The sequence below is a fragment of the Ambystoma mexicanum genome, chromosome 6p, assembly GCF_040938575.1.
Source record: "Ambystoma mexicanum isolate Mex_15411 chromosome 6p, UKY_AmexF1_1, whole genome shotgun sequence".
Classification (NCBI taxonomy): Eukaryota; Metazoa; Chordata; class Amphibia; order Caudata; family Ambystomatidae; genus Ambystoma; species Ambystoma mexicanum.
The window spans coordinates 1,417,668,761-1,417,693,168 of NC_090935.1; the positions used below are offsets into that span (position 1 = coordinate 1,417,668,761).

The 24,408-nt window shown below is 45.1% G+C and overlaps 1 protein-coding gene across 3 annotated transcripts in view; it reads left to right on the forward strand.

Annotated features, from left to right (window-relative positions):
• Nucleotides 1-2,458: 2,458 nt before the first annotated feature.
• COQ2 (coenzyme Q2, polyprenyltransferase) overlaps nt 2,459-24,408 on the forward strand; it is a 698,097-nt gene continuing 676,147 nt past the window's right edge. The window contains exon 1 of one of the 3 annotated variants that reach the window (XM_069626118.1): nt 2,459-2,553. Coding sequence is in view for 1 of the 3 variants with exons in the window: in XM_069626117.1 (XP_069482218.1) it covers nt 2,873-2,878 (6 nt within the window). In the remaining 2 variants the exon portion in view is untranslated. Of the gene's footprint in view, nt 2,558-2,755; nt 2,879-24,408 lie in introns of those variants that run through there. The other 2 variants (XM_069626119.1, XM_069626117.1) reach the window with 2 other exon arrangements.

Genomic DNA, 24,408 nt, shown 5'->3' on the forward strand with positions numbered 1-24,408 from the left:
ACTCGCACTGGTAGTATAAGGTTCTATTGTTTTTTGACCTTGAGAGACAGGGACCATGCCGAAAGAACTTCATTTGAAGGGGGGGGGGGAGCAATAACGTAAGAGACGATAAGGCAGAAAATTCTGAAACTAGACCGAGTTTCTTGTTAGTTCAGTATACGAAAAATCGTTGTCAAGAGCACAGTGGGATTTACGGACTGCATTACGCAGAGACACAATGGAAATTGCAAATATAATGTAAGTAACTCTTTAGACACTTTTATACCGGAATGAAGAATTACTGAATGCATGCATGAATAAATGAATAAATGAATGAATGAAGAGCTTGGAAAACGTTTGTGGGATTGTCCTTGTAGCGGGCACATGGGCATTCAGGTCCACATTCCACACGCATGTAGACAAAAAGTCGTTTCTCATTGTGTACTAACTTCGATTTATTTTGTTACTTTTCCTATTGATTTTAGAACCGAACATACTCCATTGCACTATCCTTGAAAGCAAATAGTTTCAGCTCGGCCGTAATAAATAAAATGAATAATATTAATAAAGATCGGCTGGCGAGACTAATTATAAATTTTATGTTTTCAAAACAGGTATATCCTTCCCTATTGATACTGCCACCAGTTTCAGACCCCGGCAGATTGTTTTTTCAACCGCCAGCTGCAGCTTAATGTAAATAACTGCACCATTTTGATGATTTTATGGGACGATCGCCAAGGACCCATATGCCCTTACGCGGTACTAGCGGATAGAAGCAACACATCAACCTTTACGCTGGCCTAGTGCCTACTTGATGGAACAGCCTTGCGGTTCAACGTACGACCAAAGTGCTTCTTTTAACGAAAACCAACACCCTGTGTACCATAAAGGAACAGCGCGTGACTCACGATAAACTTTTACGGATTTGCGGATAGAGATAAAAGAAAATAAATGGCATTCGGAGTTCATATGGCAATTGCTGAATATTCTATAAACATTTAATGTCAAATAAATGTACTTTACCAAATGTACCGTGTTGCTGTTTGATTTTAAAGTACAGTTTCATATTCCGAATTGTGGCGCGCTGTGTTGTGAGTTGATCTGTGTTGGTTTCCGGGTTCTGTGTGAAGTCGCGTAGAAGACGACTGGGCGCGTTTGCCTACGCAGCACAGAAACGTCACGGAGAGAGGCGGGGAATATGAATGTTTTGATCATGTCAGGCTCAGGGGCGGGGGATCTGATTTAGTGCCGCAAAAGCAGGTCAGCCAGGGCGATGGGGGAAATGATAGGATTATCACAAAATGGCAGCTCACTGATGTCTGTTTTCGCGTGCGTTTAATGGACGCAAACTCGGGTAAGGTCCATAGGACATTTTTCTAAAATCGAGCGACTTAGGCTTAAAAACACATGGCCGACCCGTAAGGGCAATAAAAAATGTTGACCGAACCATTCCTTTAAACTAATTTTAAAAAAAAGCCTGACTATAGAGTTGCTCCATATATAAAAGTGCAATTTTGGTATTTTGCACCACAAAATGATTTGCCACTTGGCTTACTTATGACAATTTATTCTCAAATCACTTCTATGGTGCCTGCAAGTATCAAAGACTGATGATGCTCCTTGCAATGAGCTTTTCTAATTTCTGTGAAGTAATTTGTTGGTGCAATCCATATGCAAATTAGGTTTGAATGTATTTTGCCCCAGAGCACCTGGACAGAGCTCTAATAGATGAGTTCCCTACATCTGTAATGATTCTGCAGTTTTATTTTGTTATCGTGTTAAAATGGCATATGCAACTAGTAATGTTACAGGTGTGGGAGGTTTGGGGGCGCGAATACTGGAATTGCGCGCACTGCATTTGAGGGGAAAGTAGCAGGAATTTCATCCTGGCTCGCCTTCCCCTTACCCTCGCCCCCTTGCAATGCTGGATACTCCCCTGACTGGACAATATAGGGAGACTTAAGAAACATTTCATAAGCTGTAACTGTCAGCGCACCTCGACATTTCAGGCACTGTAATGGCTTCCTCAGTAGAAGTCTCGTATTTTAATGTCAAGTTAAAGTTTATGAAATGCCGAGCTTCGTTCTGTTGTGGGTATGGATTAATCTGAGAGAAGCTTTACATAAATGGCTTTCTCAAAGGCATCCTCGCATTTTAACACAAAGCTTTCTCTCAGAATAAACAGGGTCTAGCTTTTACAACAACGAAGGCAGCTCAGAGTCGGTACTCAGCTGCTTTTGTCTGTGACAGTTCGGAAGAGGGCTGGTGCTCAGGCTCACGGAGGCGGTGCTAAGGCTTAATGTGGCCAATCAGCAACGAGCCGAACACAGCCGAAGATCAGGGGATACCTCATCAGTATGGGATACCAAATATTGCATAACACCGGCCCTAGAGCACTACCTCCACAGTAGTGGCTAGTTATCCGAGAAACGGACCACAGCAACGGCCCACCTACTCTTCTTCACGTGACTTTTTACATTATCATTAAGATGTACGTAAGGGAACGTAGCTTGCAATTCACGTGATGAGGAGGAGGCGGCTGTGCGTTGCTAGGGTTCGTTACTTGGATAGAAAGTAGGTAGATACTACCTTTTTTTCTATTCAAGGTTGTATCATAAGCCAGTAAAGAAAATAATAAAAGTAATCAAGTGTTAAACGTTTAAAGTGCTTTCTGTGTGAGGACCCCGTTTTGGGTATTCGTGTTGTTAGTTATTTGAAGCTGTGCGAACTCTGGCGGAACTGTCCGCATATCAATCGTGACGGGAGGAACATACCTGATTAATTTAGGAGGCTAAGCTTCCCCCCTCCCCCCTCCCCTCCGCCCCCGTGTGTCTCCTTGGCCACGCTTGTCAAACGCTAATACACCTTTGCAGAGCTTATAACTGGATCAAAGATGAAGGTACATGTGAATACGCTGGGAAGATATGATGCTGGATAAACAAAAGGCATGGTGTCAGAATACATTTACACACAAGTCACGATGTATGTTAATGATGTCAAGACCTGAACGAAATTGCTACATTTGACACTTGCAAGGGCAACATGGACGGCGGGTTTTGTGGGCTACTATTAATTGCAATAAAACAACATTTCCCCATAGAACATAAATCTCGCCAGTAAGCGGGCGACCTTTAGACCCCACATTTACTCGCTGTAAAGAGCGGGGGTACAACTAGAGTCAAACTGGGAGGGGGACTCACGGGCGCGCGGATTGTCCTTCGCGAAAGGGGCACATTTCATAATGTCCTCGTGTGGGAGCCTTCTCCGCCAATGCGTTCAGTAATTTAGCTGCACATTGTCCAGATTAATGCACATTAGGCCACTGATACTGCTTCGAAACATAATGGGGTTGAAGGAAAAAAACGCATACTTCTCTTGTTAATGCATTGTTTTTGCTTTGAAGAACCACAATAACACGAATTTACTCCCATAGTACACACATCTCGCAAAGCAAACTTACAGTATGTAAAGCATACTATTCACGTGTTAAGCCACAAGAGTAGCTTTGTAGATGTATTTGTCCCACCCTGAATGGAAGTCTGGAAACCCATGTTTCTTTTGTTCTTAAACTAGTAAACCGCATGGATATAAAGTCAGCTTTAAAGCAGCTTTATTTTGTGAGTCACTGTCTTTCTGTTTGCGTTCTTGACTAAACGTGATGTTTAGGGTATTTAACTTTTTCACGCATTTTAGTGAGATTTCTGCTGAAGCTTCAATGTTAAAAGCAGCCATAACTCTTCATGCTTAAAACGAGACACTCAAGGTCTGTTGTGAAAACAAATTGTCTCCTGTCCCCTTTTACCTTTCCATGCACTCCCCTGACATGCACGTTGTCACACCCCATTCTGTATGCATACAAAATCAGCAGTTGCTACCAACTATGAAATGTTTTACAGAAGTAATTGTTAATACTGCAGCCGCAGCACCGTTTATCATCTGTCTTGACTGTTGTGTGCCCATCCGGTGTTACTGGCGGGGAGCGGCATTGTGATGGGCCAGACATGTGGTCCTTATGGTGCGAGATGCGGAGGCAAGAAACACGCGTCACACCAGTTGCCTTCTCAATCCCCAAACTGCTGGCTTCCTGCAGTGCAGCTCCTTTATTAACGCCTCACGTCACCACGCATGCGGGACATGAGGCGGATATAGCATTCCTCCTTAATTCCAAATAACAAAAACGTGAAAACACAACATACACTGTCCTCCGTGCTATCTAGTCCTGCACAGGTTCGTTCACCCAAATATTAAAGTCAAACCTAGCCACATGGGATTTCACCACTCATGGTCTATCAGCTTCCCGGGGCCCGTGGGGCTGCCCTTAGGTTCTACCCACTGGGTCGCTGATGTGGCATTGTCTCCGATTCCCCTCCCGGCTCACCTTCACCTTGGGGAGGTGGTTCGTCATATTCCGATATTTCTCCAGGGTCACAGCCTTGTGTGGCGTCTTCCTCAGTCCTTTGTCTTGGGCGTGCCATGTGTGTATGCCTTCATGTCGCGGCTGTCTTTCCCAGTCTGTCCGCAACTCTTCTGGCACCTTTTTGAACCACAATGCTTTTCTGGCGATTGTCTCTTGCCCTCGGCTCACGGTCACCATCGTTTCCTCAGTTCGGATTATCCTCCATGGCTTGTGGTCATATCGAGCATGACTTCAACAAGGCTGAATGTTATTAACAACAACTAGAAGTAAATAGTTTACCTTCTTATTCTGCCTCCTATTTGTAGGCGATACATCAACGCTACACAGGGACATATTTGGGTAGGAGGAAGGGATATTCAGAAATTCAACTATATCCCTTTCTGTCCTCTCTCAAAGCCTTGTCTTTTCTGCGAGTGGCTAAATCCACAGCAGCTCTCTGTTGTCTCCTCTAAAAACGAATTCTGCCCTCAACCACAGTAGTTTTATCCATAAAACAGGTGGCTTGCCTGTTTTTGGAGATCAGCGTGTTTTGGTTTTAACCAAATTAGAATCACAGTTGGCATTTGTCCTACATTCTGTGGTATCATGTTCATAGAGTAAGGACACTTCCCTGTTAACTCACCCTTTCGGCCCCCCATTTTTCATAAAACATATCGAGTTTCCAACTTTGATTTCGCAGGGTTTTGCAACACCAGGACCTGGTCGCCAACCTTGTGCTTTGATTCTCTTGCTCTTCTCCTGATGCTCATGTGTTTGTTTGCCCACACTCTCTTGGTTTGTGTGCGTTCCCTGTCGAGATCATCTACACCCCTGTTGCGGTGGTGTGGTATTGATGAATTCACCATTGTCCCATTCATAAGGTCTTTTGGGGGTACATTTGTGGAGCTGTGGTAAGTCACTCTGTAGTTGCATAGGAACCGGTATAAGTCAACTTGCCAAAGGCTGTTCTGGGCTTTGGATATGCGTAGGACTTTAAGTGTTAATCTCTCCACGTCTCTGTTCACTTGCGGCCACCGGGGCGTGAGTTGGTTGTACTGGATGTGTAGGTCGTCCATGTATGAATGTGTACGTGGCGCGGAATGACTTCCAGTCTCCCGCCAGTATTGTGTCCTTTATGATGTCGTAGCACAGGTTACCTTGTGTGGCTTCCACAATGTCGGTGATGCTAATTGCTTTAGGCTTCATGGTGTTGAGGATCTGGCAGATGTGCTCCTCTGTCTCTTCTGATTCGTCCACTTCGCCGAGTTTTGCTGCTCTTGGGTGTCTGGACAGGAAGTCTTCCGGATCGTCGGTCCCTGCCTGGTATGCAAGTTCAAACTCTTATTCTTGGATGTGTAGCAGCCATTTCCCAATTCTGGCTGGTGGGTGTGCCGAGGAGCCAGTGAAGATTGGGATCAGAGGCTTGTGGTTGTGTTGGCTTTGAACTTCCGCTCAGAGAGATAGATGTGAAAATGTCTGCAGCCCCAGAGAACTGCTATGGCCTCCTTCTCTATATGTGAGTACCGTTGTTCGGTGGGTGTTAGCGCTCGGGAAGCATAGGCAATGGGTCTGGTGTCGTCAGTTATTGATTGTTTCACCAGGATTGCTCAGAGTCCGACGGGACTCGCGTCCACGTATAATTCTGTTGGTAGGATTGGACCATAGTATGCCATGGTTGTGTCAGACGACAATGATGACTTGATCCCTTCAAATGCCTCCTCGCATTTGGGGCTCCAGTCACACTTGATGTTGGATTTTGTGAGTTCTCCGAGTGGTTCTGCCATGGTTGTGAGGTTAGGGATAAACCTACCGCAGTATGTTGCCATGCCCAGAAAACTGTGCACTTCTTTAGGTGCGTTTGGTGGGGTGACTCCTTTTATGTCTGCCAACTTGTGGGGGTCGGCAGATATTCCGTCACTGTTAAAGACATACCCGAAGAATGTTATTTCTTCTTTTATGTATTTACATTTGTTGCAGTGAATTGTGAGGCCTGCTGTCTCCATTCTTTTGATCACCATTTCTAGTCAGCGCATGTGTTCCTCCCTGTTGCTGGCGTGAACCGGGATGTCATCACTGACGTTTAGCACCCCCGGAATTCCTTGGATGACCTCTTGAATGGCTTGTTGGAACACCTCCGCCACCAACGATATTACAAAACGTAACATCTTGTACTGTCTCAGCTCCAGATGAGTCGAGAATGTTGTGATGTATCTCAAATCACTGTGCAGTTTCAGCTGATGGTAGGTCTAGTTTTGAGAAGATTTTGGAACCTGTGAGGTTTGTGATTATTTAATCGAGTGTGGGGGTGATGTGCCGTTCCCTTTTTTATGGCTGCGTTGGGTAGGCGCATGTCTACACAGATTCATACTTTTCCAGGCTGTTTGGGTTTCTTCGTGACAACCATCAGGGATACCCATGGCGTTGTCCAGTCACTTGTTTGATATTACCAGCCTTCTCCAGTTCCTGTAGTTCTTTCTCCACCACCAGCTTGTCCTTCAGGCATCCTATGCCTTGGAGAATGCTTGGGTGTTTGGCAAGCAGGTTTGTGATGTCCGTGGAGTCGTGATATCGCAGATGAAGCTTATGAGTCCTAGTTCCTCAGCTGACTCCCAGCTGTGTAGGCATTCAATTCCTGCATTGACTACGTACATTTTTGACTGAATTGTCCTTTCGCCTCTGTTCAGCATGGTCCTGAAATGTCCCACCACCGATATTGGCGCCTTGCTGCCGTAGGCAAATAGTAGTGTTTCCGTATTTTTGAGTTCTGGCCGTGGACACAATCGTCGGAACATGTCGGTCAGCGCGACGTTCACCGACGCCCTGTATCGATTGTCATCATTGTTCCATTGTATGTTGACAAGGCACTTCGGTCTCCTCTTTTTCCTTTTCGGTGTGTCGTCTTCTCGTTCTAATGCCGAGATGAGGTGGATCTTCAGCAGAATGAGGGCACGTTGCCAGCCGCGTGCGCGCGTTTGTTTCTTGTGCTCGTCGCCAATGTTTTGTCTCCAGCCGGTGCTGTCGGCGGGGAGCGGGATCGTGATGTGCCGGACATATGGACCTTATGGTGCTAGACACAGAGGCAAGAAACACGGGTTACACCAGTTGCCTTCTCAATCCCCGAACTGCCAGGTTCCGGGAGCGCGGGTCCTCTATTAGCACCTCACGTCACCGCTTATGCAGCACGTGAGGCTGATATAACATTTTCCTGCCTGCCGATTGCTCTGTAGATGAGCATGGTCAGTCAACATAACAGAGAATTTATTTTGAAGGTGGGGGTTCCGCTAAAGCCACATTTGTCCAATGGTCGTTGTGCACTTAGTTTTGCTTCATGGTGCCTTCTGGGTGTTCACATGCTTATTTAACACTCGGTTTACTGACATCAATGATACTGGCAGGGGTGCAACGAAACCTACATTTTGGGGGCAGTTGGGGCAAACTGTGATGTGAGGGGCCACTAAAGAACTGCAGGGTTAACTTGGAGGCTCCACCCACTCTTTTCTGCTCCCAAGGGTTGTCTGGTGCGGGGCTAACTATCAAATAGTACATTTTAAAGCGCAATATGCCATTAAGAATGAAAAAGTCATTGGATTTAAAGACAACGTCCACATTTAGGTGATAATTTGTATATGCCATGGACAGCTACTTTAGAAAAATATTCTTGAGAATAAAGTAGATTGTACTCCATAACATGCCACAGTAATGCAGGACTCGACTGACTGAACCCAAATGTCAGTGTATCCATGTAATAACACATGCCATGGCTACCTTATTATAGATGCCCTTTAAACAAAAAGTAAAAAATAATATAGAAGGTCATGCCACAGTAATAAGTGACTAGATTCACTGCACCAAAATGCTATTCTAGCCACATTAACACAAATGCCGTGGAAAAAAGCAAGTGTGCACATAAGCTGCCTATCCTCGGATGTTAAAGCACACTTAATTTGGTTATATGTTGGCTCGCATCCGTGGGGAGTAGGCTGATGTGAGCATTTGATTTTGCTGAAGGAGAGGGGCGAAGGAAGCCGTTCTTGAAAGTTTCAGCTTTATAGTTTTACTGCGTTTGTGCAAGTACATTTTTCTGTATCTGCACAAACACAGTAAAACTTGAATGCCATGAGATTCAGGAAAGGCTTCCCTCCTCACCTCTCTGCCGAACAAAGCAAGCGTGCACATCAGCCCTCTCATAAGAGTGGGCTCAGGCGCCCAAGTAGCAAACCGCAAACATTTATATCCAATACCACGGAACCTAAGCATACTAAATAATTACATAACACAACTACATAATAAATAATGTCCTAAGAATGATACTCCTTGCATTTTCATGCACTTCTCTTCTATCCAAGGATCGACACGAGGCTGGAGGACAGCGTGAGAGTAGGAAACAGAGGCGCCTGAGATGCTGGGCTGATTTCACCTTGTTTGGGTTGGCACCAGGCACACAAGACGAAACGCAATGCAACCTCAATGTTGTTTTGTGTAGCCATTTAAACGTCTATGCTTCCACATGGGAGTCCATTGGATGATTTGGGGGCCAAGCTGCGCAATTCTTGGTTAACTGTTTCTGGACACGATTGGACAGCCAAGCTGCCATTCAGCTTCTGGCCAATCATGTTCAAGCATTCAGCCAATCACTGTGTAGCAGGAACTTTGCATTTTTTCAACTATCTCTCCAATCTCATGTGAGGTGTGACGTAGAAGGAAGTCCCACCCCTCAACTCACAATTTGGGAGACAGAGCAAGGTAGGGAGGCGCGGGGGCGTTGGGGTCTGTAGCCCTGTCAGCTAAATGGTTTTGCCCGTCTGGGTACTGGTGTTTGGTGACAGAATTTCAGATCATGTGTAAGTTAAGATTGATCACGCTCCACCTACCCCAATGTCTGTCCTTCAATATACAATTTGTATTATGTAACGTTATCCTGCCCTTGAGCCTGCAGCTCGGCATGCGTTTAAAAGAACTATTGAACAGAGATACAACATATCCACTAACTGAATTGGAGTCAAATGGTTCCTCTCAGATGCGAAGATTGATTCTATGACTTTCACCAAAGCTATAAAATTCGTATTAATGGTCATCTGGCCTTCTATCACCAGCCTAGGTTTAATATTGTTTGCTGATGCTGGTGGCACTAAACTTGCATGCCAAAAAGGTATCTTTTGTTCTGAAACCTTGTTTGATAAGGAAGCAATGAAGTTAAAGTATTCTTATTAAAGGTTATAAAATCAGGGGCAGATATAAGTAGAGCTGTTATTTGTGGCCATGAGCATTTATATAGCCCCGGTGACGGATTCCATTATTGGTCATTGGTTGCATTTATTTAAAATGATCATAAAATCTAATAACAATAGAATGTAGTCTTTCTTGGCTCAAGTGAACATGTTATATTCCCAGATGTCGAAGGAGCTTAGAGGCTTTATTCACCGGGCAAGAGTAGCACCCCCATTAAGTTATATAACAAAATGCAATATTGCCATGTTTCAAGAGGTTTGGTTAAGTGAGCCCAAAGTTAGACCCAAGTGGGGACCTCTCAATCGCATTCTAAAACCAACAGCCACACATGGCCTTCGAATTTTAAATCCAAATATGCTGGATTTATCTTACTCTGGTAATTTAACAGATTCTTATAAAAATCTACTATTATTAAACATGTACGTTACACCGGGAGCTGGGCAAACTGAATAGACCTCAAAGTGAATTGATGAAGTTTTGGTCTAGTGGAACGCATAGTACTTTGTAGCGGCAGTTACCTTGGCAGGAGAATGAAATGCAAAATGCCCGTTGCCCCTGTTACCGAGCGTTGCAAGAGAGTTGTCATTTTACAAATGGGGGCGTACATTAAGACAAAGAAAAATTTCTACCGCAGTGAAACTCCTGGAATTATTTCTTGTCTAGTTGGATCTATTTGTGATGAATAGCAGAACTAAGGGGGGACTGCCATAGCATTTTTTCATGGGCATTGCTGGTTGATTTTCATTTGGTGTCTCAGTTTTGTTATTCTATATACACACAATGAAAGTAGTATACAAACCTAAGCAATCATAAAATGTCGCTTTTAAAAATTACCCAACAGACAGCACAAATTCTATAAGTTATCCTATGGCATTAAATGACATTAAAGGTAATTGCCTAATATGGTCCAATTTATACCATGAGAAAAATTCATTTGTATTGGAGAAAACAACCTAACAAGACCAATACTGACAATGTATAATTGCAAGTGGTTTCAACCTTCCTCCTTCAGTTTGGATTTAAAGCATGACCAAACAGTGGACATTTCAAGTAGGAGTTAGTCTTGACCAAACACTCAGAACTAATTAAAACTCATGACAAAGTAATTAGATTGAAAAAACACAAGTTGAAGAGGGGCATTAAAATCAGGTCCAAAATGTCACTTGCCACTGGAAGAGGTTAGCAGAAAATTTAAAAAAGGCAAGCAAGTCATTAAAAAGTGGTTGAAAAGGTAAGGTTACAAGAACCAAAACAATAGTGGGCAAAATATTAACTATCCTGTGTGTGAATGATAATAAAATCTGCTGAATGTTACTGTAGAGCGGCTATTGCAGATTGATTTAATGTACTGCTGGCTGGCGGACAATTCTCCCGGCAAGTTAAGAGAGATGATTATTATAGCAATCACACGTCGCTTGGGGTGGGGGGAGGTTTTCAGGGTCGATAGTGGTCCGCCAGCATGAGCCTAGATTCATCCGAGGTGCAAATATTTTAACTTTATTTTTATTAGTAGACGAGCTATGCGTGTTTTGCGAAAGCCCACCTCCTGTAAAAAAAAAGAACCAAGATGGCCACCATAGTAAACAGAAATGAGACATAGTCTCTATTTTATTTCTATAGTTGTGGCCGCGGGCGGGAGGAGCTCCTGGACCATAGCACAATTCTTCGGCCCAGCAGAAAGTGGGGAGGGGTGTGTGGAAAGGGTATGGGATATCTAGGAGGGCAGGGGAGCAACTAGGAGAGGCTCACTGTTATCTCTACACAACAGTGCTTGCCCGACCCTGGGAAGGGACTCAGATGGCTGGAAAACATGGACAGTACACAGTGTGTTTTCGCCCACGTTTCCAGCCACCTTATTGACTGAGTGCCCCTCCCCAGGTACGAATAGATCAAAAACCTCAGCTGCTCCTGGTCCTGATGGTCTTCATAACACCATTTATAAAGAGCACCTGTACACCTGGTCCATCATTTTTTATTCTTTCTGAATCTAGAGCGAGAACAAACACTTCTAAAATCGTGGACTGAAGCCACGTTAATACCTAATATACAAAAAAGGAATGAGAGAAGACCTGAGAAATGACCACCTCATTGTCCTGTTGGACACTTCGAGCAAAATCTTTGCAACAACTTTCCTAAGGGCACTGCAGGATTGGGTCAAAACATTTTTTTTTAAAAGCTGTCCCTCGGCCAAATGTTTACATAATATAACTGGCTTGTAAGTGTTGAGTAATGAAGCCAAGATTAAAGGTGGGTCACCATTATACGTGGCTTTCCTGGACTACTCTGCCTGTTTGACAGTGGTTGGGAATAAGCTGTGTCAGAAACCTTTTGTATTAGGGAATTGATCACAGACTGATGAAATTCATCATCCAGTTACATTTAGATACTAAAGTAAGGGCCAGGTTAGACTTCGGGTGACCAGTGACTAGATTATAAAAAATAAAGCGTGTGTGTGTAGCAGTGGTGCATTCTCTCCCCCTGTTTTTCAGTTTTATATTGCAGACTCCTTACTAAGATCCATACATATTTTCCCTTTAAAGTCAGGTGGAATGCACTTAACCTACTTCTTGTAAGCTGATGATTTGGACCTGATGGATAGGACCATGGTAGAGTTGCATAGAAGCCTGGGAGTTTTAGAAGTGTTCTAAAAACTGAATTTAAAGGAAATGCAGTCATGAATAAGACAACAATATTTCTTGTGGAAATAGACTAAAGGCAATTGGCTTCTTTTTGGATAATCAGTGAGATTAATTCTATGACCTGGCATGCTTGTTTTCATTAAATGTAACAAATACAGCTGCAAAACGCATGAAGGAAGCTAAAGCCTTAAGAATAATGGCGTTGTTTAAATGCTTTCAAATGCTGTGATGGAGAGCATGGTTGGAATTAATTACTACTATTAATTAAAGCATACAGAAATAAAGTCCTCCCTCAGTCCTTTATGGCTTGGAACGTGAGCCACTTTCAGAGGATCAGCAGCAAAATTCATTTCTGGAAAATATATGCATGGGTTGCTGGATGTATATCAGTGCGTGCCTGTGCCGCTAATAAGACTGGAACTATGCATACCCTTGTTGCCTACATTGCCGAGACTTAAGAAATAGTTGCTTTAAAAGGCGACACACTGATGGAATGTTTTTATAATTCACTGAATGGTAACCTGTAATGAATTAAATACAAATTTAGGAGCAGATTAACTTATCTGGTGCATCTTCGAATGAATGTGGGTTTGTCTTTGCAAATTACGTGCATTAGGAGAGATTGTAAGAAGAAGCCCCCTAATACAATTGGAACGAATAATGAGATATTTATAAACACATACCCTATTGAGAAAAATCTCATTCCTCCTGAATTTATGGAGCTTCCGAAATATATAATTCAATTCCACAATCACTTCCCGAAGAGACAGTTTTCTGATTTAAAAGACTAAGTACAAGAGAAATTATAAGGACCTGCGTTAAGGTCGAGAGGCAAACAAGAACCAGTAGAGACTGTGCCATGGTGAAAATGAAATGGAAACTTTGAAATGTGTTCATTGAATGTCCAGCATTTGAGGCTTTGAGATTAGTGTTTTTTTGGCAAATGTGTGTATAACTGTGATTTTATTTTTTTTCCAATAAGAATGTTGGGCTCCAATCATGAACAGTAACCAGACCTCCTTAATTCTAAATGTACTGAATTGTTGGGAGAAAAAGAAGGGCTGCCCAAGTGATTGCAAGGAATGTTACGTTTTCTTTGATATGATGAATTTGAATGGAATCTACGATGTGTTTTTATAGGAATTTTAAAACTCATTTTAATGTGATAGGTTTAATTAAACCATTAGATAAAATGTAACATTAAATAAAAAAAGATGTCCTTATCCATGACGATTCCTGGGTAGTGAATTGTACAGATTAACAAACACACATTGAATCAGGACACACACTTCATTCATCCTACCAATTGCAACCAGCTAGTCAACCAGGTGACCAGTAGAATACTGGCTTGATTTGCAGTGGCAAAAGCAGCATTAACGGCATAATCAAATGAATGTGAAAGTGCCTGGTTCAGATGTATTTATTTAAACCTACTTTTCCAGGAACCTTTCATATGTAGGCTTCTTAACGCTTTCATGGAGAGACGTACCTGTTCCAGAGACATGTGAATCGTAGGCCAGCATCTTTTGCCAGATTTGATGTATACAGTTTGTGTAAAGATGCTACTAAATCGCTTGTAGATTTGATAGTTTGAGACAGCTTTTTTGGAATCATGAGCAGACTATCATCCCTAGAGCTGTGCTTTAGATTTTGCACGATTACGAAATATGTCACTCTTAAGAGAGGCTTATTAACCCTTTTTCAGGCTTCCCTGCCTTTACTTACCAACACAATAGGCATCCCCGTCAGCACAGACAAATGCTCAGAGTCCTATTCTACTCTATACTTGTACATGGCTTTTTGGATTAGAGGAATTAAGAACATGGCAGCAGTGAACAGGTTTACCCTTTGTGTAAGAATCTGAAATGGTGAAATTGCATCACCATACAAAGCAATACAGAAGGCTTACTTAATGTGAAGGTAACACATAGGTTACCATCACTAATGCATGTAAGAAAATATGTCGTACAAATTAAACTGCTGTGATTGGGAATATCGCAAATGCACCACTCTGGGCTGTTGCTAATAATCACCACTTTATCATTCAAAGTGCAAGCATAGGCACAGCCACAGATATCATATTAACTGGGAAATCCAAAGAGCTGATAGTGTATGGTAATTGTTTGGAATAATTAAATATATGCTGTCTGTTAAGATGGGTTTTCGGAATCAACGCTGTGGGCAGATTCTGAGATTTGTCTATATTCTGGTGAACAAGAAAAGGCACAAATGTGTAGCCAAACTCTCAAGGTAGTGTCACTAAGCAGTAAGACTTAGACCCAGGAGAGTGTGCTGTGGGTTAAGGGTTCAGTAAAACACACACACAACAGTGTTAATAATTCAAGGTAGGCAGAATGTATACAAATACAGTAGTATTAGGCCTTGAACAAACTCTTATCAATGAACATCACAAGCAAGTCTAACTACCAAACATACAGTATTAACTTATGTACATCCTCCTTGGGGTGCTTGTTCTAAAGGGCAAGAGAACACTGCTTGTTCAAACAGTTTGATCAGATAATAGAAAACGACTTGCTGTAAAGCAAGCAAAGAAAACAAAGGTAAGTAATAAGCCAGTTAGAAATCAAGTAATCTAAAGAGCAGAAACACACACTTACTGACTTATAAAGACCTATTTGTAAAAACCCTTTCCTGGCTAAAGTAGATGGGGCATAGTTCCCTAAAAGTCCCCAAGTCAGTCCTTTATTGGGAGTTCTTTTAAGAAGGCTGAACAGACGATGGTAAAGCCAATATGTAAGTGTTTATGGAAGTGAAGAAAAAAGCAAGGAAAGTTCTTAACGGGTCATCTCTCAATCCCATCACCCCAGGGAAAGCCCTGTGGGGGATCCTTGGTCGAAACTCCACTGATCAGGATCAGGGATCAGGCAAGGGAGGGGTATGGTTAGGACTATTCTCCTGTTAAACCCCCTGGAAGGATGGTGGTAGAAATAGGTATCTAAACTCACCCTCCTGTACTCCGATTCTGTCAAAAACCACTTCTGAGGCTTCTGAATCTGCTAGTTCCACTTACTTTGTGTCTTGTGTCCGTTGAGGGCCTCTAAGAGTTGCTGATACAGAGGTCCCTTTCAGCATCAAGATTTAACTCCCGCTGTTCAGCAGTTCCTCACTCTGGTTGAGACAGTTCCTGAGACTGGACATCTGGACCACGCTGGCAAGACAAGATGACCATTGCGATGCTGATGACCTTAGGAGACCTTCAGGACATGATTCAGATGGGGGGCAGCGATGAACACTGGTCAGGTGGCAGGAGACCCTGATGGCGGAGACAAAGAAGATCATCCTGCAAGGCCTTTGTTCTTGTTGGAGAGCTGCAACTGCAGGAGAAGGGCTCATGTTTCACAAGTCGACGGTCTGCAGAGTCCCAAGTGCGAATTTGGGACAGTAACTGATGCAACAAAGTAGCTCAGGCGGGAGCTGGTCAGTCCACAGAGTGGTGCCAGTATACCTACGAAGGCTTCCAGGGGCAGAATCGTCGAGCAGGTGTCAAGCCTGGTTATTCCCACTGGTCCAGGTCCTGAAACACCAATCACAGCCTTCAGGAGATCAGACTAAGGAGTAGGGCTTTGCCGGGATGGGGTCGGAAGACAATGTTTGTTGGCTGCAATGACGATCCACGGGTCTTCTGATGCTACTCTTCAAAGGCGTCTTGCTTCAATGACGATCTGCAGAATGGTTGTGGGAGTCATCCTCTTATCCTAAATTCTAACTGTAGTTACCCCTAAGTCTATCAATAGCAAGGATCTGCACCATTCAAACTGGCAAGGGCTATCCAATCATGGACAGCCTCCAGGCACCACATTTGCCCAGCAACAGACACACTTTGGCAAGGATGCAACTGGGACCAGTCACAGACCCCTCACCGGGCCAAAAAGTAATACCGCTGCTGTACCTGGGGAAAAACAAGGCTTTGCCTGGGAAAGGCCTTACCTTGTATGGCATATCCAGCCCTGATAGCGTTGGAAGAAGGCCAAAGGACAAGAGGGCAAGGCGAAATCTAGTGATCCGTCCATTTAGAGTATGTGGTACTCTAAAAGGCATTATGCAGTAAAATCGAAAAGTTGTAACAGGTGGGCTCAATAACCCACAAATATTTGACAAAATCCTGAAGGTATGAATGGTTCTTGGGGTAATGGTAAGAATAAGCTGATAAACTGAAGCATTGGCTGGAAAAAGGGTGTGTGGAAGTTGCGCAAGGGCATTTCCCTCCCTCAACCCCCCTTCCGCCTCACCTCCTGTGGGATTCCCACACTAGCCCATACACCTGTAACCCTATGTTAATGCTATTGCTTGGCAATCCCTACTGCCTCAGGCTGCTCTAAATTACAGATGGTTTCCCTGAGTACGGGCTCTCTCTGGGATCTTCCACCTATCCTACACTAGCTGTGGTTAATACAAGTTGTGGGGAATGTGTGCCATCCAATTTGTAAAGCTGTGTCTCCATGCTACTCTCCTTTCCCCCTAACTTCCTCCTCTTCCAACTCTGCCCACCTGCTCTCCTCCCATGTCTTTCCTCCTCTTCCTTCCTCCACCCTTAGATGCTAACCGTCCTCCTCCTTCCACCTACCACCAAACCCGAGATCTGGTTCCTTGCTCACTTTCCACTACTCCCACTCTGCTCACCCCCTCCTGCATCTCTTCTACACCCTATTCCTTGCACCCCACTTTTACGCCCCTCTCAGCTAGACCCACTCTCACCTAACACTCACTCCTTCTCACACTCACTACTCTAGTGTGATATCCCACACTTATCTCAACCCCTTAAAATGTCCCCTTCCCACTTCCTGTACTACAATACATTATACCACACATCATTCTCTCAAATACCTCACCTTCTCAACCCTCTGCCACCAACTCTTCAATCCGCCCTTCCTCTGCCTGTTCTCTAGGTCCAGCTCCACCTGCGCCCTCACCCCAGCAATCTACACTCTGCCTCTACTGCTGTCTGGTTTTATTCTGTCAGGCTGGTGCTTTAGTACCTTCCACCTCTGCCCATTAGCTGCAGCGCTCACGTGACTTCTTGCACCAATCGCAGTTTGCCTTTTACCCAGGAGGTGGGCTACACAGCTGGGAAAACCTAAAACCCCCTCAAAGCCCCTCCCCCTTTTCCAGCACGGATTTTACAACAGCCTCTTGTGTTTCTCTGTCCTGCATCCTGCCCCAGGCAGAGAAGGGTCTCTCTCACATGGTAGAACAATATCTCCTGCCACTAGCCCGTCCTAGACCCAACACGCAAAATTAGAGGGAAAGGGATAAAAAGTACCTCTACCAAACCTCAATTTAAGGTGATGTGTTCAGCGTACAATAAACAAGGATAATGGGGGACAGGGTTCCCATGCACTCATAGGAACAGGGACCTATCTGTGCTCTCAAAATAGATGAGATAAGCAAGGCTAATAAAGCTAAAGGGGTTTTACTTACCTTCAAAAGACAGGGCCGGTCACAAAAGCAACTGCAAAATGATGGACTCCATTGATGTCTATGGCGGGTAAGCAGCAAAAAGAAAATATTTCCTTCCCTAACACAGTGTTACACGAATTAGAATCTTATATAGCACATTTAAAATGGCATCCTGACATGTGTAACACTGACGTAGAGTGGTCTAGACAACAGAGTCACAGTGCAAGGTGTCTATGCAACAATAAGGTACAACATATCTTCTTTTTTTGCCCTCTACACACAAGCCCATATTGCACAAACAAGCAATTATAGATGTTGGAAAAACAACGGTCCTGTGTGGTAGATACACTTGTTATGTACCTCATTTTAGCATTGCAAAGGTGATCAGCAATTACACACTTTTATCCCTAAGGCTCAGAAATTAAGTTTGTGTGGGAATGTTGATTTACATTTTTGTGATTTAAATATTGTATGCGCTTTGAATTGTTTCATTTTGAGTTCAGAAATGGGATAGGTTTACAGAGATAACATGAATGGTCTGAAAAGTGTTGTATGAAGTAAGAAGCAAAGCAAAAGAGGTGATGGCTGGAAGGTTTAGAATTAATCTTAATCTCTGGCATTTCTCTGGGTAACCCTCCACCACCGTTCTTCGCCTGCCAAGCCATTACAAAAGGGGAAAGACCTATGCAAATCGGACTTGGTCCCACCCCAAATGTTGCAGTCCAGCCAAAACTGCTTGGTCTCATCCCTTCTGCACAAGACCACAACCGCCCCAGACATGTTTCGGGCCTGTTCGGTGAAGAGTAGTTTGGTTCTCTAGGCCCAACAGGCATGGGATCCACGTCTGAGCATACCGTCCCACTCAGGGTGACTGTAGCAAGAGGTGATGGCTGGAAATTTGGGATTGCTTGTGTTTCCATGCAGAGGGGACCTGGCCTAGCTGTGCGGGTTGGGCTGCTCCCATTGGTGGCAGTACATGACTGATTTGCATATGGCTGGACCCCTTTTGCAATGACGCAGACAGGCTAAAAAACAGTGACGTGGAACGTTGCCCATAGCAATGCCAGTGGTTCAGATTTATTCAAATCCTTCCACCAATTCCTTTTTTGGTTATAATATGAAGTAAGAAGAACATTATGGTTCATGAATTGAATGTATTTACAGCTCAGAAATCACTAGTTCTGCTTGTAAATGTATCTTGGTGTTGATGAGAAAAGGCCGCACGTAAGCAGCAAACAACTATGGAGGCTATCATTTGTGGGCAGAAAGGAACGTTTTTAGAGGTTTTCTAAACTCTTAAGTGGTCACTCATGAGCCACAGGGACAATGGAAAAAATCCTCCAAAAGATGGAGTAGTCCAGTGCACTTGAAGCGCTTGCCAATAGAAGGCGGAAGCAGTGGTTTGAGGACCAACGTAGCACTGGACGGAATCTTCTGAGGAGCTCTACAAAGGAATGAAAAGAACAAGGAAGAAAAATTGGGACTTCTAGAAGGGAACAAGCACAGCTGGGCAGGAGGAGGAGTAAAAGATGCAGCAGCTGGAGAAAATGACTGCAGACAGCGGAGATGCAAGAGACTTGCAGGTTGAATTGCTGGAAACAAAGTTTGCAGGAGCGTTCCAACATGTGGGCCAACTGGAGGAAGCTCCTTTTATAACTGAGTGACCTGCTACTCCATCAGCAGAAGAGGGCCGTTTTGTGTGTACCCTTTGCTTGTACGGGTGGCAGTCGAGCACCAGTGAGAAAGGAAGCGTGGCACCCTCGTCATGACTTTGCTAATGAGAGGGGCGCAGACATTCCAGTATCCTCTCATCTGCCCCTCACAATTGTTACCTGTCCTCCTGTTGCAGATCTCTTCTTGTCGGCTTCCCTGACCAGCACTGGCACCCTGCATGCCTCCTCTTCCATAGGGCCTGGTAATTCCTGACACCCTCACTCTGAATCTCCCAGAAGGCGCATGGGTCCTCCCTTCAAAATCTCGCCTGGGTCTTTGGATCTTTACCCTGAGCTTCAAGGGCACCCACAAGCAGGCAGGAGTCCGATGTGGGGTTTGTGAATTGTTCTTGATTAGATAGCTGTGATTCTAGTTCTGTAAAAAGGTAGTTTGTTGGCTCCGATGGAGACGGATCAGTGAGGGACTTGTTTCTGGGGTGCAATATTTCTAATCTTATCATGGCAAATAATTTCCAGAAGTAGATAAGATTAATAGTTCAATGGAATGGCGTGTGTCTTGTTCTGATCCCTTGTCCCTCGCTGCCGTCTGTTTACACTGACTATCATGTGGAAGGAGGAGGAGACTTTTCCATAAAGACTCCATTCAGCCATTTGCTGAGGCGTTTGTCTTGTGCCTCGCTGCAGTCTGTTTATACTGACTATCGTGTGGAAGGAGGAGGAGCCTTTTCCATAAAGACTCCATTCAGACACGGAGCATCTGCAGAGCCATTTGCTGAGGCGTTTGTCTTGTGCTGTCTTTGGCTGCGATGGCCACACAGCCCCCAGAAGACTTTAACCTTCTCCCTGCGGTGTGAAACGGCATGTCTCCTTGTCTGTAACTAATAACTCTGTCAACTGGATGGGCTAAGGCCCTACATAGCTCTTAATACGTCGGTGACTGCAGGGTTTTTAGTCCCTTTCAGCCAGGTATTCTAGAGTTAATGAACGCAGAAGCGAATTTAGAGGACCTTTTGTTTATTTTATAGATTTTAATTTAGGTGACTGCGAAGTTGCATTCTCTTTTCAACTCTTTGAACCCAAAAAGATTAAGACACATGGCTCTTCGCATGGGTCTCAGAAGCCAAATTCAAACTTACACCATTGACATAAGCCAATTCACGAAAGTGCCATTAAGTTCCCCCCATGAAGTTGGTGGCTCCATTCCCCTGTTTGGCACCCAAAAGGAGATTGTTGCAGTTCTCAGTCAAAATCTAGCAGACACAAACATAAACACGCCTTCAAAAGATCTACTTGGTGATGATGCCACAAAGCCTCAGCATAAGGGTAGAGGCAAACGGAGCACAAAACATAGCGGGGCTAACCCCTACTCTTTGGCCCCTTACATAATACAAGTAACATGTATGACATTTCCTACCCTGCTTACCCGAACGCTATCTACCTTGTCATCCAAGCCTGGATGGCACAACACGTACTCTGTCTTAATGACGAGAAGACAGAGCTCCTCATTCTTGGCTCTCCTCAAAAACTATCCAAACTGGCCCCTGAGTTCAACTCCTTCATTATTGATGGTAACACTATCAAGGCCTCTAAGGACACTAAAACGTTAGGGATTTACCTCAAATCTACTTTATCCTTGGTCAGACAAACAAATGCTGTTTCCTCTGCAGCGGCATACACCTGCAAGCTTATTACAGCAAGCCTCCCTTTCCCATCACCAGCCTACTGTGTCACTTTTGCCAGGACCCTCGTGCTGTCAAAAACTGACTATTGTAATGCCCTCTATCTGGGCACTAACAAATGTAACCTAAACAAGCTACAAATAATCCAAAACAATGCTATTAGAGCCGCTCTCAACATCCCTAGGAACTAACACATCTCTGACACCAGACACAACCTACGCTGGCTCTGCGTCCCTCAACAAATTACACTGAAAACACTTGCTCTTACTCATAAATGCTTATCCAACCAAGCACCTTTCTACTCAGCTAACAGATTCGTCCTCCACAACACTAACAGACCTCGCAGAACTGCTCAGACTAACTGCCTTTCTATACCACGCTTCAACCTTCAAAGATCTGGCAGAGCCAGTTTCCCAGTAATGGCGGCAAAACTCTTGAACTCCCTTCCTAACGTGCTAAGATCTGAACCGTCCTCCACAGTTTCAAAAACATGGCTAAAGCCTGGCTCACCGCCCAAGACCCATCACCCACTTCCCAACTAACTCCCATGCACTAGTTACCAGCCTTTCATCTTTTGTACATAGGCTATGTCCTCTTACTCACCGTAATGGCATCATGTATACATGTTTATAAATGTTACTGTACTCTTAAACTGTTTTTTAAACTGTAATTTTACTGCTATGTCTGCCTTAGCATGTTGTAACTAAATACACGCCCGGATGCCCTTGGGCCTGATGCGCTCTATAAACAAAATAAATGCAAATAGAGACGGAGACTTTCTGAAAGTTGGAAACATATATAACATTTTATTGGAAAACACATGGTTGCATAATTGGAGTCATTTTATGAGGGTGGCCCCCTAGCCCTTGCTCAGGTCTTATGATTGCCTGGCACCAACCATGGTCCTTACCCGGGTGGCTCTGCCAATCTTGCCTTACAAAGTCCCATGTCCAAAAACCTGTGAGCCAATTCACACCATTCTGTTCTTGCGAGAACGGCCCGCCCTGGATACCCTGCCAGTTCAGTCATTCCTCCAGAGAATATGGAGCGAATAAGGCCACTGCATCGGTTGTTGAAGAGTCCCAACTGTCCCTAGTGGAATCAGTGCCCATATCACCCCATCCTGCCTGAAGCAGCCAGTGGTTGTAGCTCACGGACCAGACCGCAGCGTGCCTCCTTCTCCGGGACCGCCCTTGTAACTCTGCCACGCTTTGGGGTGGCCCCTCCCGTGACCCCAAATGCCCCCACACCAAATTCCTCCTCCTGATTGTACTTAACAACCATTACTTATATCCGGTTCTTGCCATCAGTCCTCACAGCCCTAAGTTGAAATGGCGCTCCATGCTCCTATTAACCCTCCTCCTAGACCTTTCCATCGCAGCATTGGACGCCGCTCCACGCCATACCTTCCTCGGGATCAGCTCTGACCAGGCTATCTCCGTTACTGTCAGCATTTGTGCCAGGATTCTAATGCCTTCCTGCATTACTCTCATCAATCGCCCCCTCCCTAAATCAGCCAGGTCATTCCCCCCCCCAAGGTGCACCACCAACAAACTCGGCGGGGCCCCCCTGGTGATCTACCTGTGCAGCGCAGGGACCAGTGAGTGCCAACGCATGCCTGGAGTGCCTAGCCATACCAGTTTGGTGTCCCGAAAACCCAAATTGGCCCCCCGAACTGGCTTTGTGCGGGCCCATTTCTCCGCTCTGCTGATAAACGAGTGGCCAATTATCCAGACCGTATGTCCAGCTGTAATAAATTAAATGCATAGTTGTTAAAATCTTTTCCCCTTCCCCCCCCACCCCCCTTATGTTGTCACCCCGGAGCCTGACCTATTTCTTTGGAGGGGGTGGGTTGACCTGCCGCCTGTGCAGATGTAAAGTTTATACCTGTCAGATTGCCATCTTCCCAACCTATGGATCGCAGGGCCGCGCATCCCAGCCTGAAATGCTGTTGTTGCTGCCCCTATCCGAAAACCATGCATGGACCATCCTTCCCCATGACACCCCGCTTTCCTTAAAGCCATGGCCAGTACCCTCCCGAATTGTAACGTTGTCAGTGGAGACCCGTCCTTGTGTATTAAGAGGTATCTGCCGCCAGCAGGCCTCCTTGTCATGTACTGGGACAGTAGCCAAGTGGAGTAGCTGGACTGTTCCGCTCCCCTCCGGAAGCTGATTGAGGTGCCCCTCCCGGCCTGATCGGTCTTTGATTTCTTGACCTTTACCATGAGGCCATCCTCAGTGATTGTGACATCCCCTGGAGCCAGTGCCCTTCCCGAGTCATCACCCTTCCCTGTTGCCACCAATTCGCTAACCCGGAGAGCCCCGAAGAATGCCAAAGCAAATGCCGCGCTGAAGAGCCGGAGCTCAAAACCGTCTGTGCACACCCCTTCTAGTTCCACAAGTAACTTCCCCAGAACTTCAAAGTCAATGGGTTTACGGACATCTATCTTGCACCCTTCCAGCCTTCCCCACCCTTTGATTGCTGCCCTTACTGAAAAGTCCTTAGTTTGGTCCCCATCTCCTTTCAGTTTGGAATGGAATGCTACAGCAGCTAAATGGCTTGTGACCCAGCTCTTGCTCTGCCCTTGCTTGTGTGCCCACACAACAAACGCTCTACCTCGGATGTTAGATCCAAGTTTGTATGCCCTGCATCGTGCATCACCCTCACAAACTTACTGTAGCCCTTCTGATACCTGGACCTCACTCCTGGTGAGAGCGACTGCTCCCCAAGATCCCAGAGCGTCGGGTCCACGACATCAGGTGCCACCACTCCTGCATGAACTCAGCGCCCTTCTGCTGTGCCCTTGGGGGGGGGGGGCCTTCCGGAATCTCTCCCACTGGAAACGAGAAAGAGCGTCAGCAGCCACATTAACAATTCCTGGTTCATGTCTCGCCCTAAACTCAATATTCTGGTACAAGCACACTTCTACAAGTTTTCTTAGGAGACCCAGAACCACTGGGCATGAAGCGGACTGTAAGTTGATGGACTGGACCACTGCTTTGTTGTCTGACCAAAAACTGGCCCTCCTGTTGCATAACTCACCTGGCCACAGCAGGAGGGAGATCACGATCGGGAACACCCCCAGCCGCCCCTTCTTCCTCCATTGTGTTGGCCACCTCTGTGCACACCACTGTGCGCCCAGGATCACCCCAAACCCCTCCCGTCCAGAGGCGTCAGAGTACATTTGTAACTCACTGCTGGTAACCAATGCGTCCCGCCATAGGCTGACCCCGTTGTAGCCCTGCAGGAACTTCCGCCACATGACCAGGTCTTCCTTGAGTGCGGCGCTCAACCTGATGTGGTGGTGTTTGTTAGTCACCCCTGCTGTGGCTCTGGTTAACCTCCTGGCAAACACCCTTCCTGCTGGTACTACCCTGGTCGCAGAGTTGAGTTT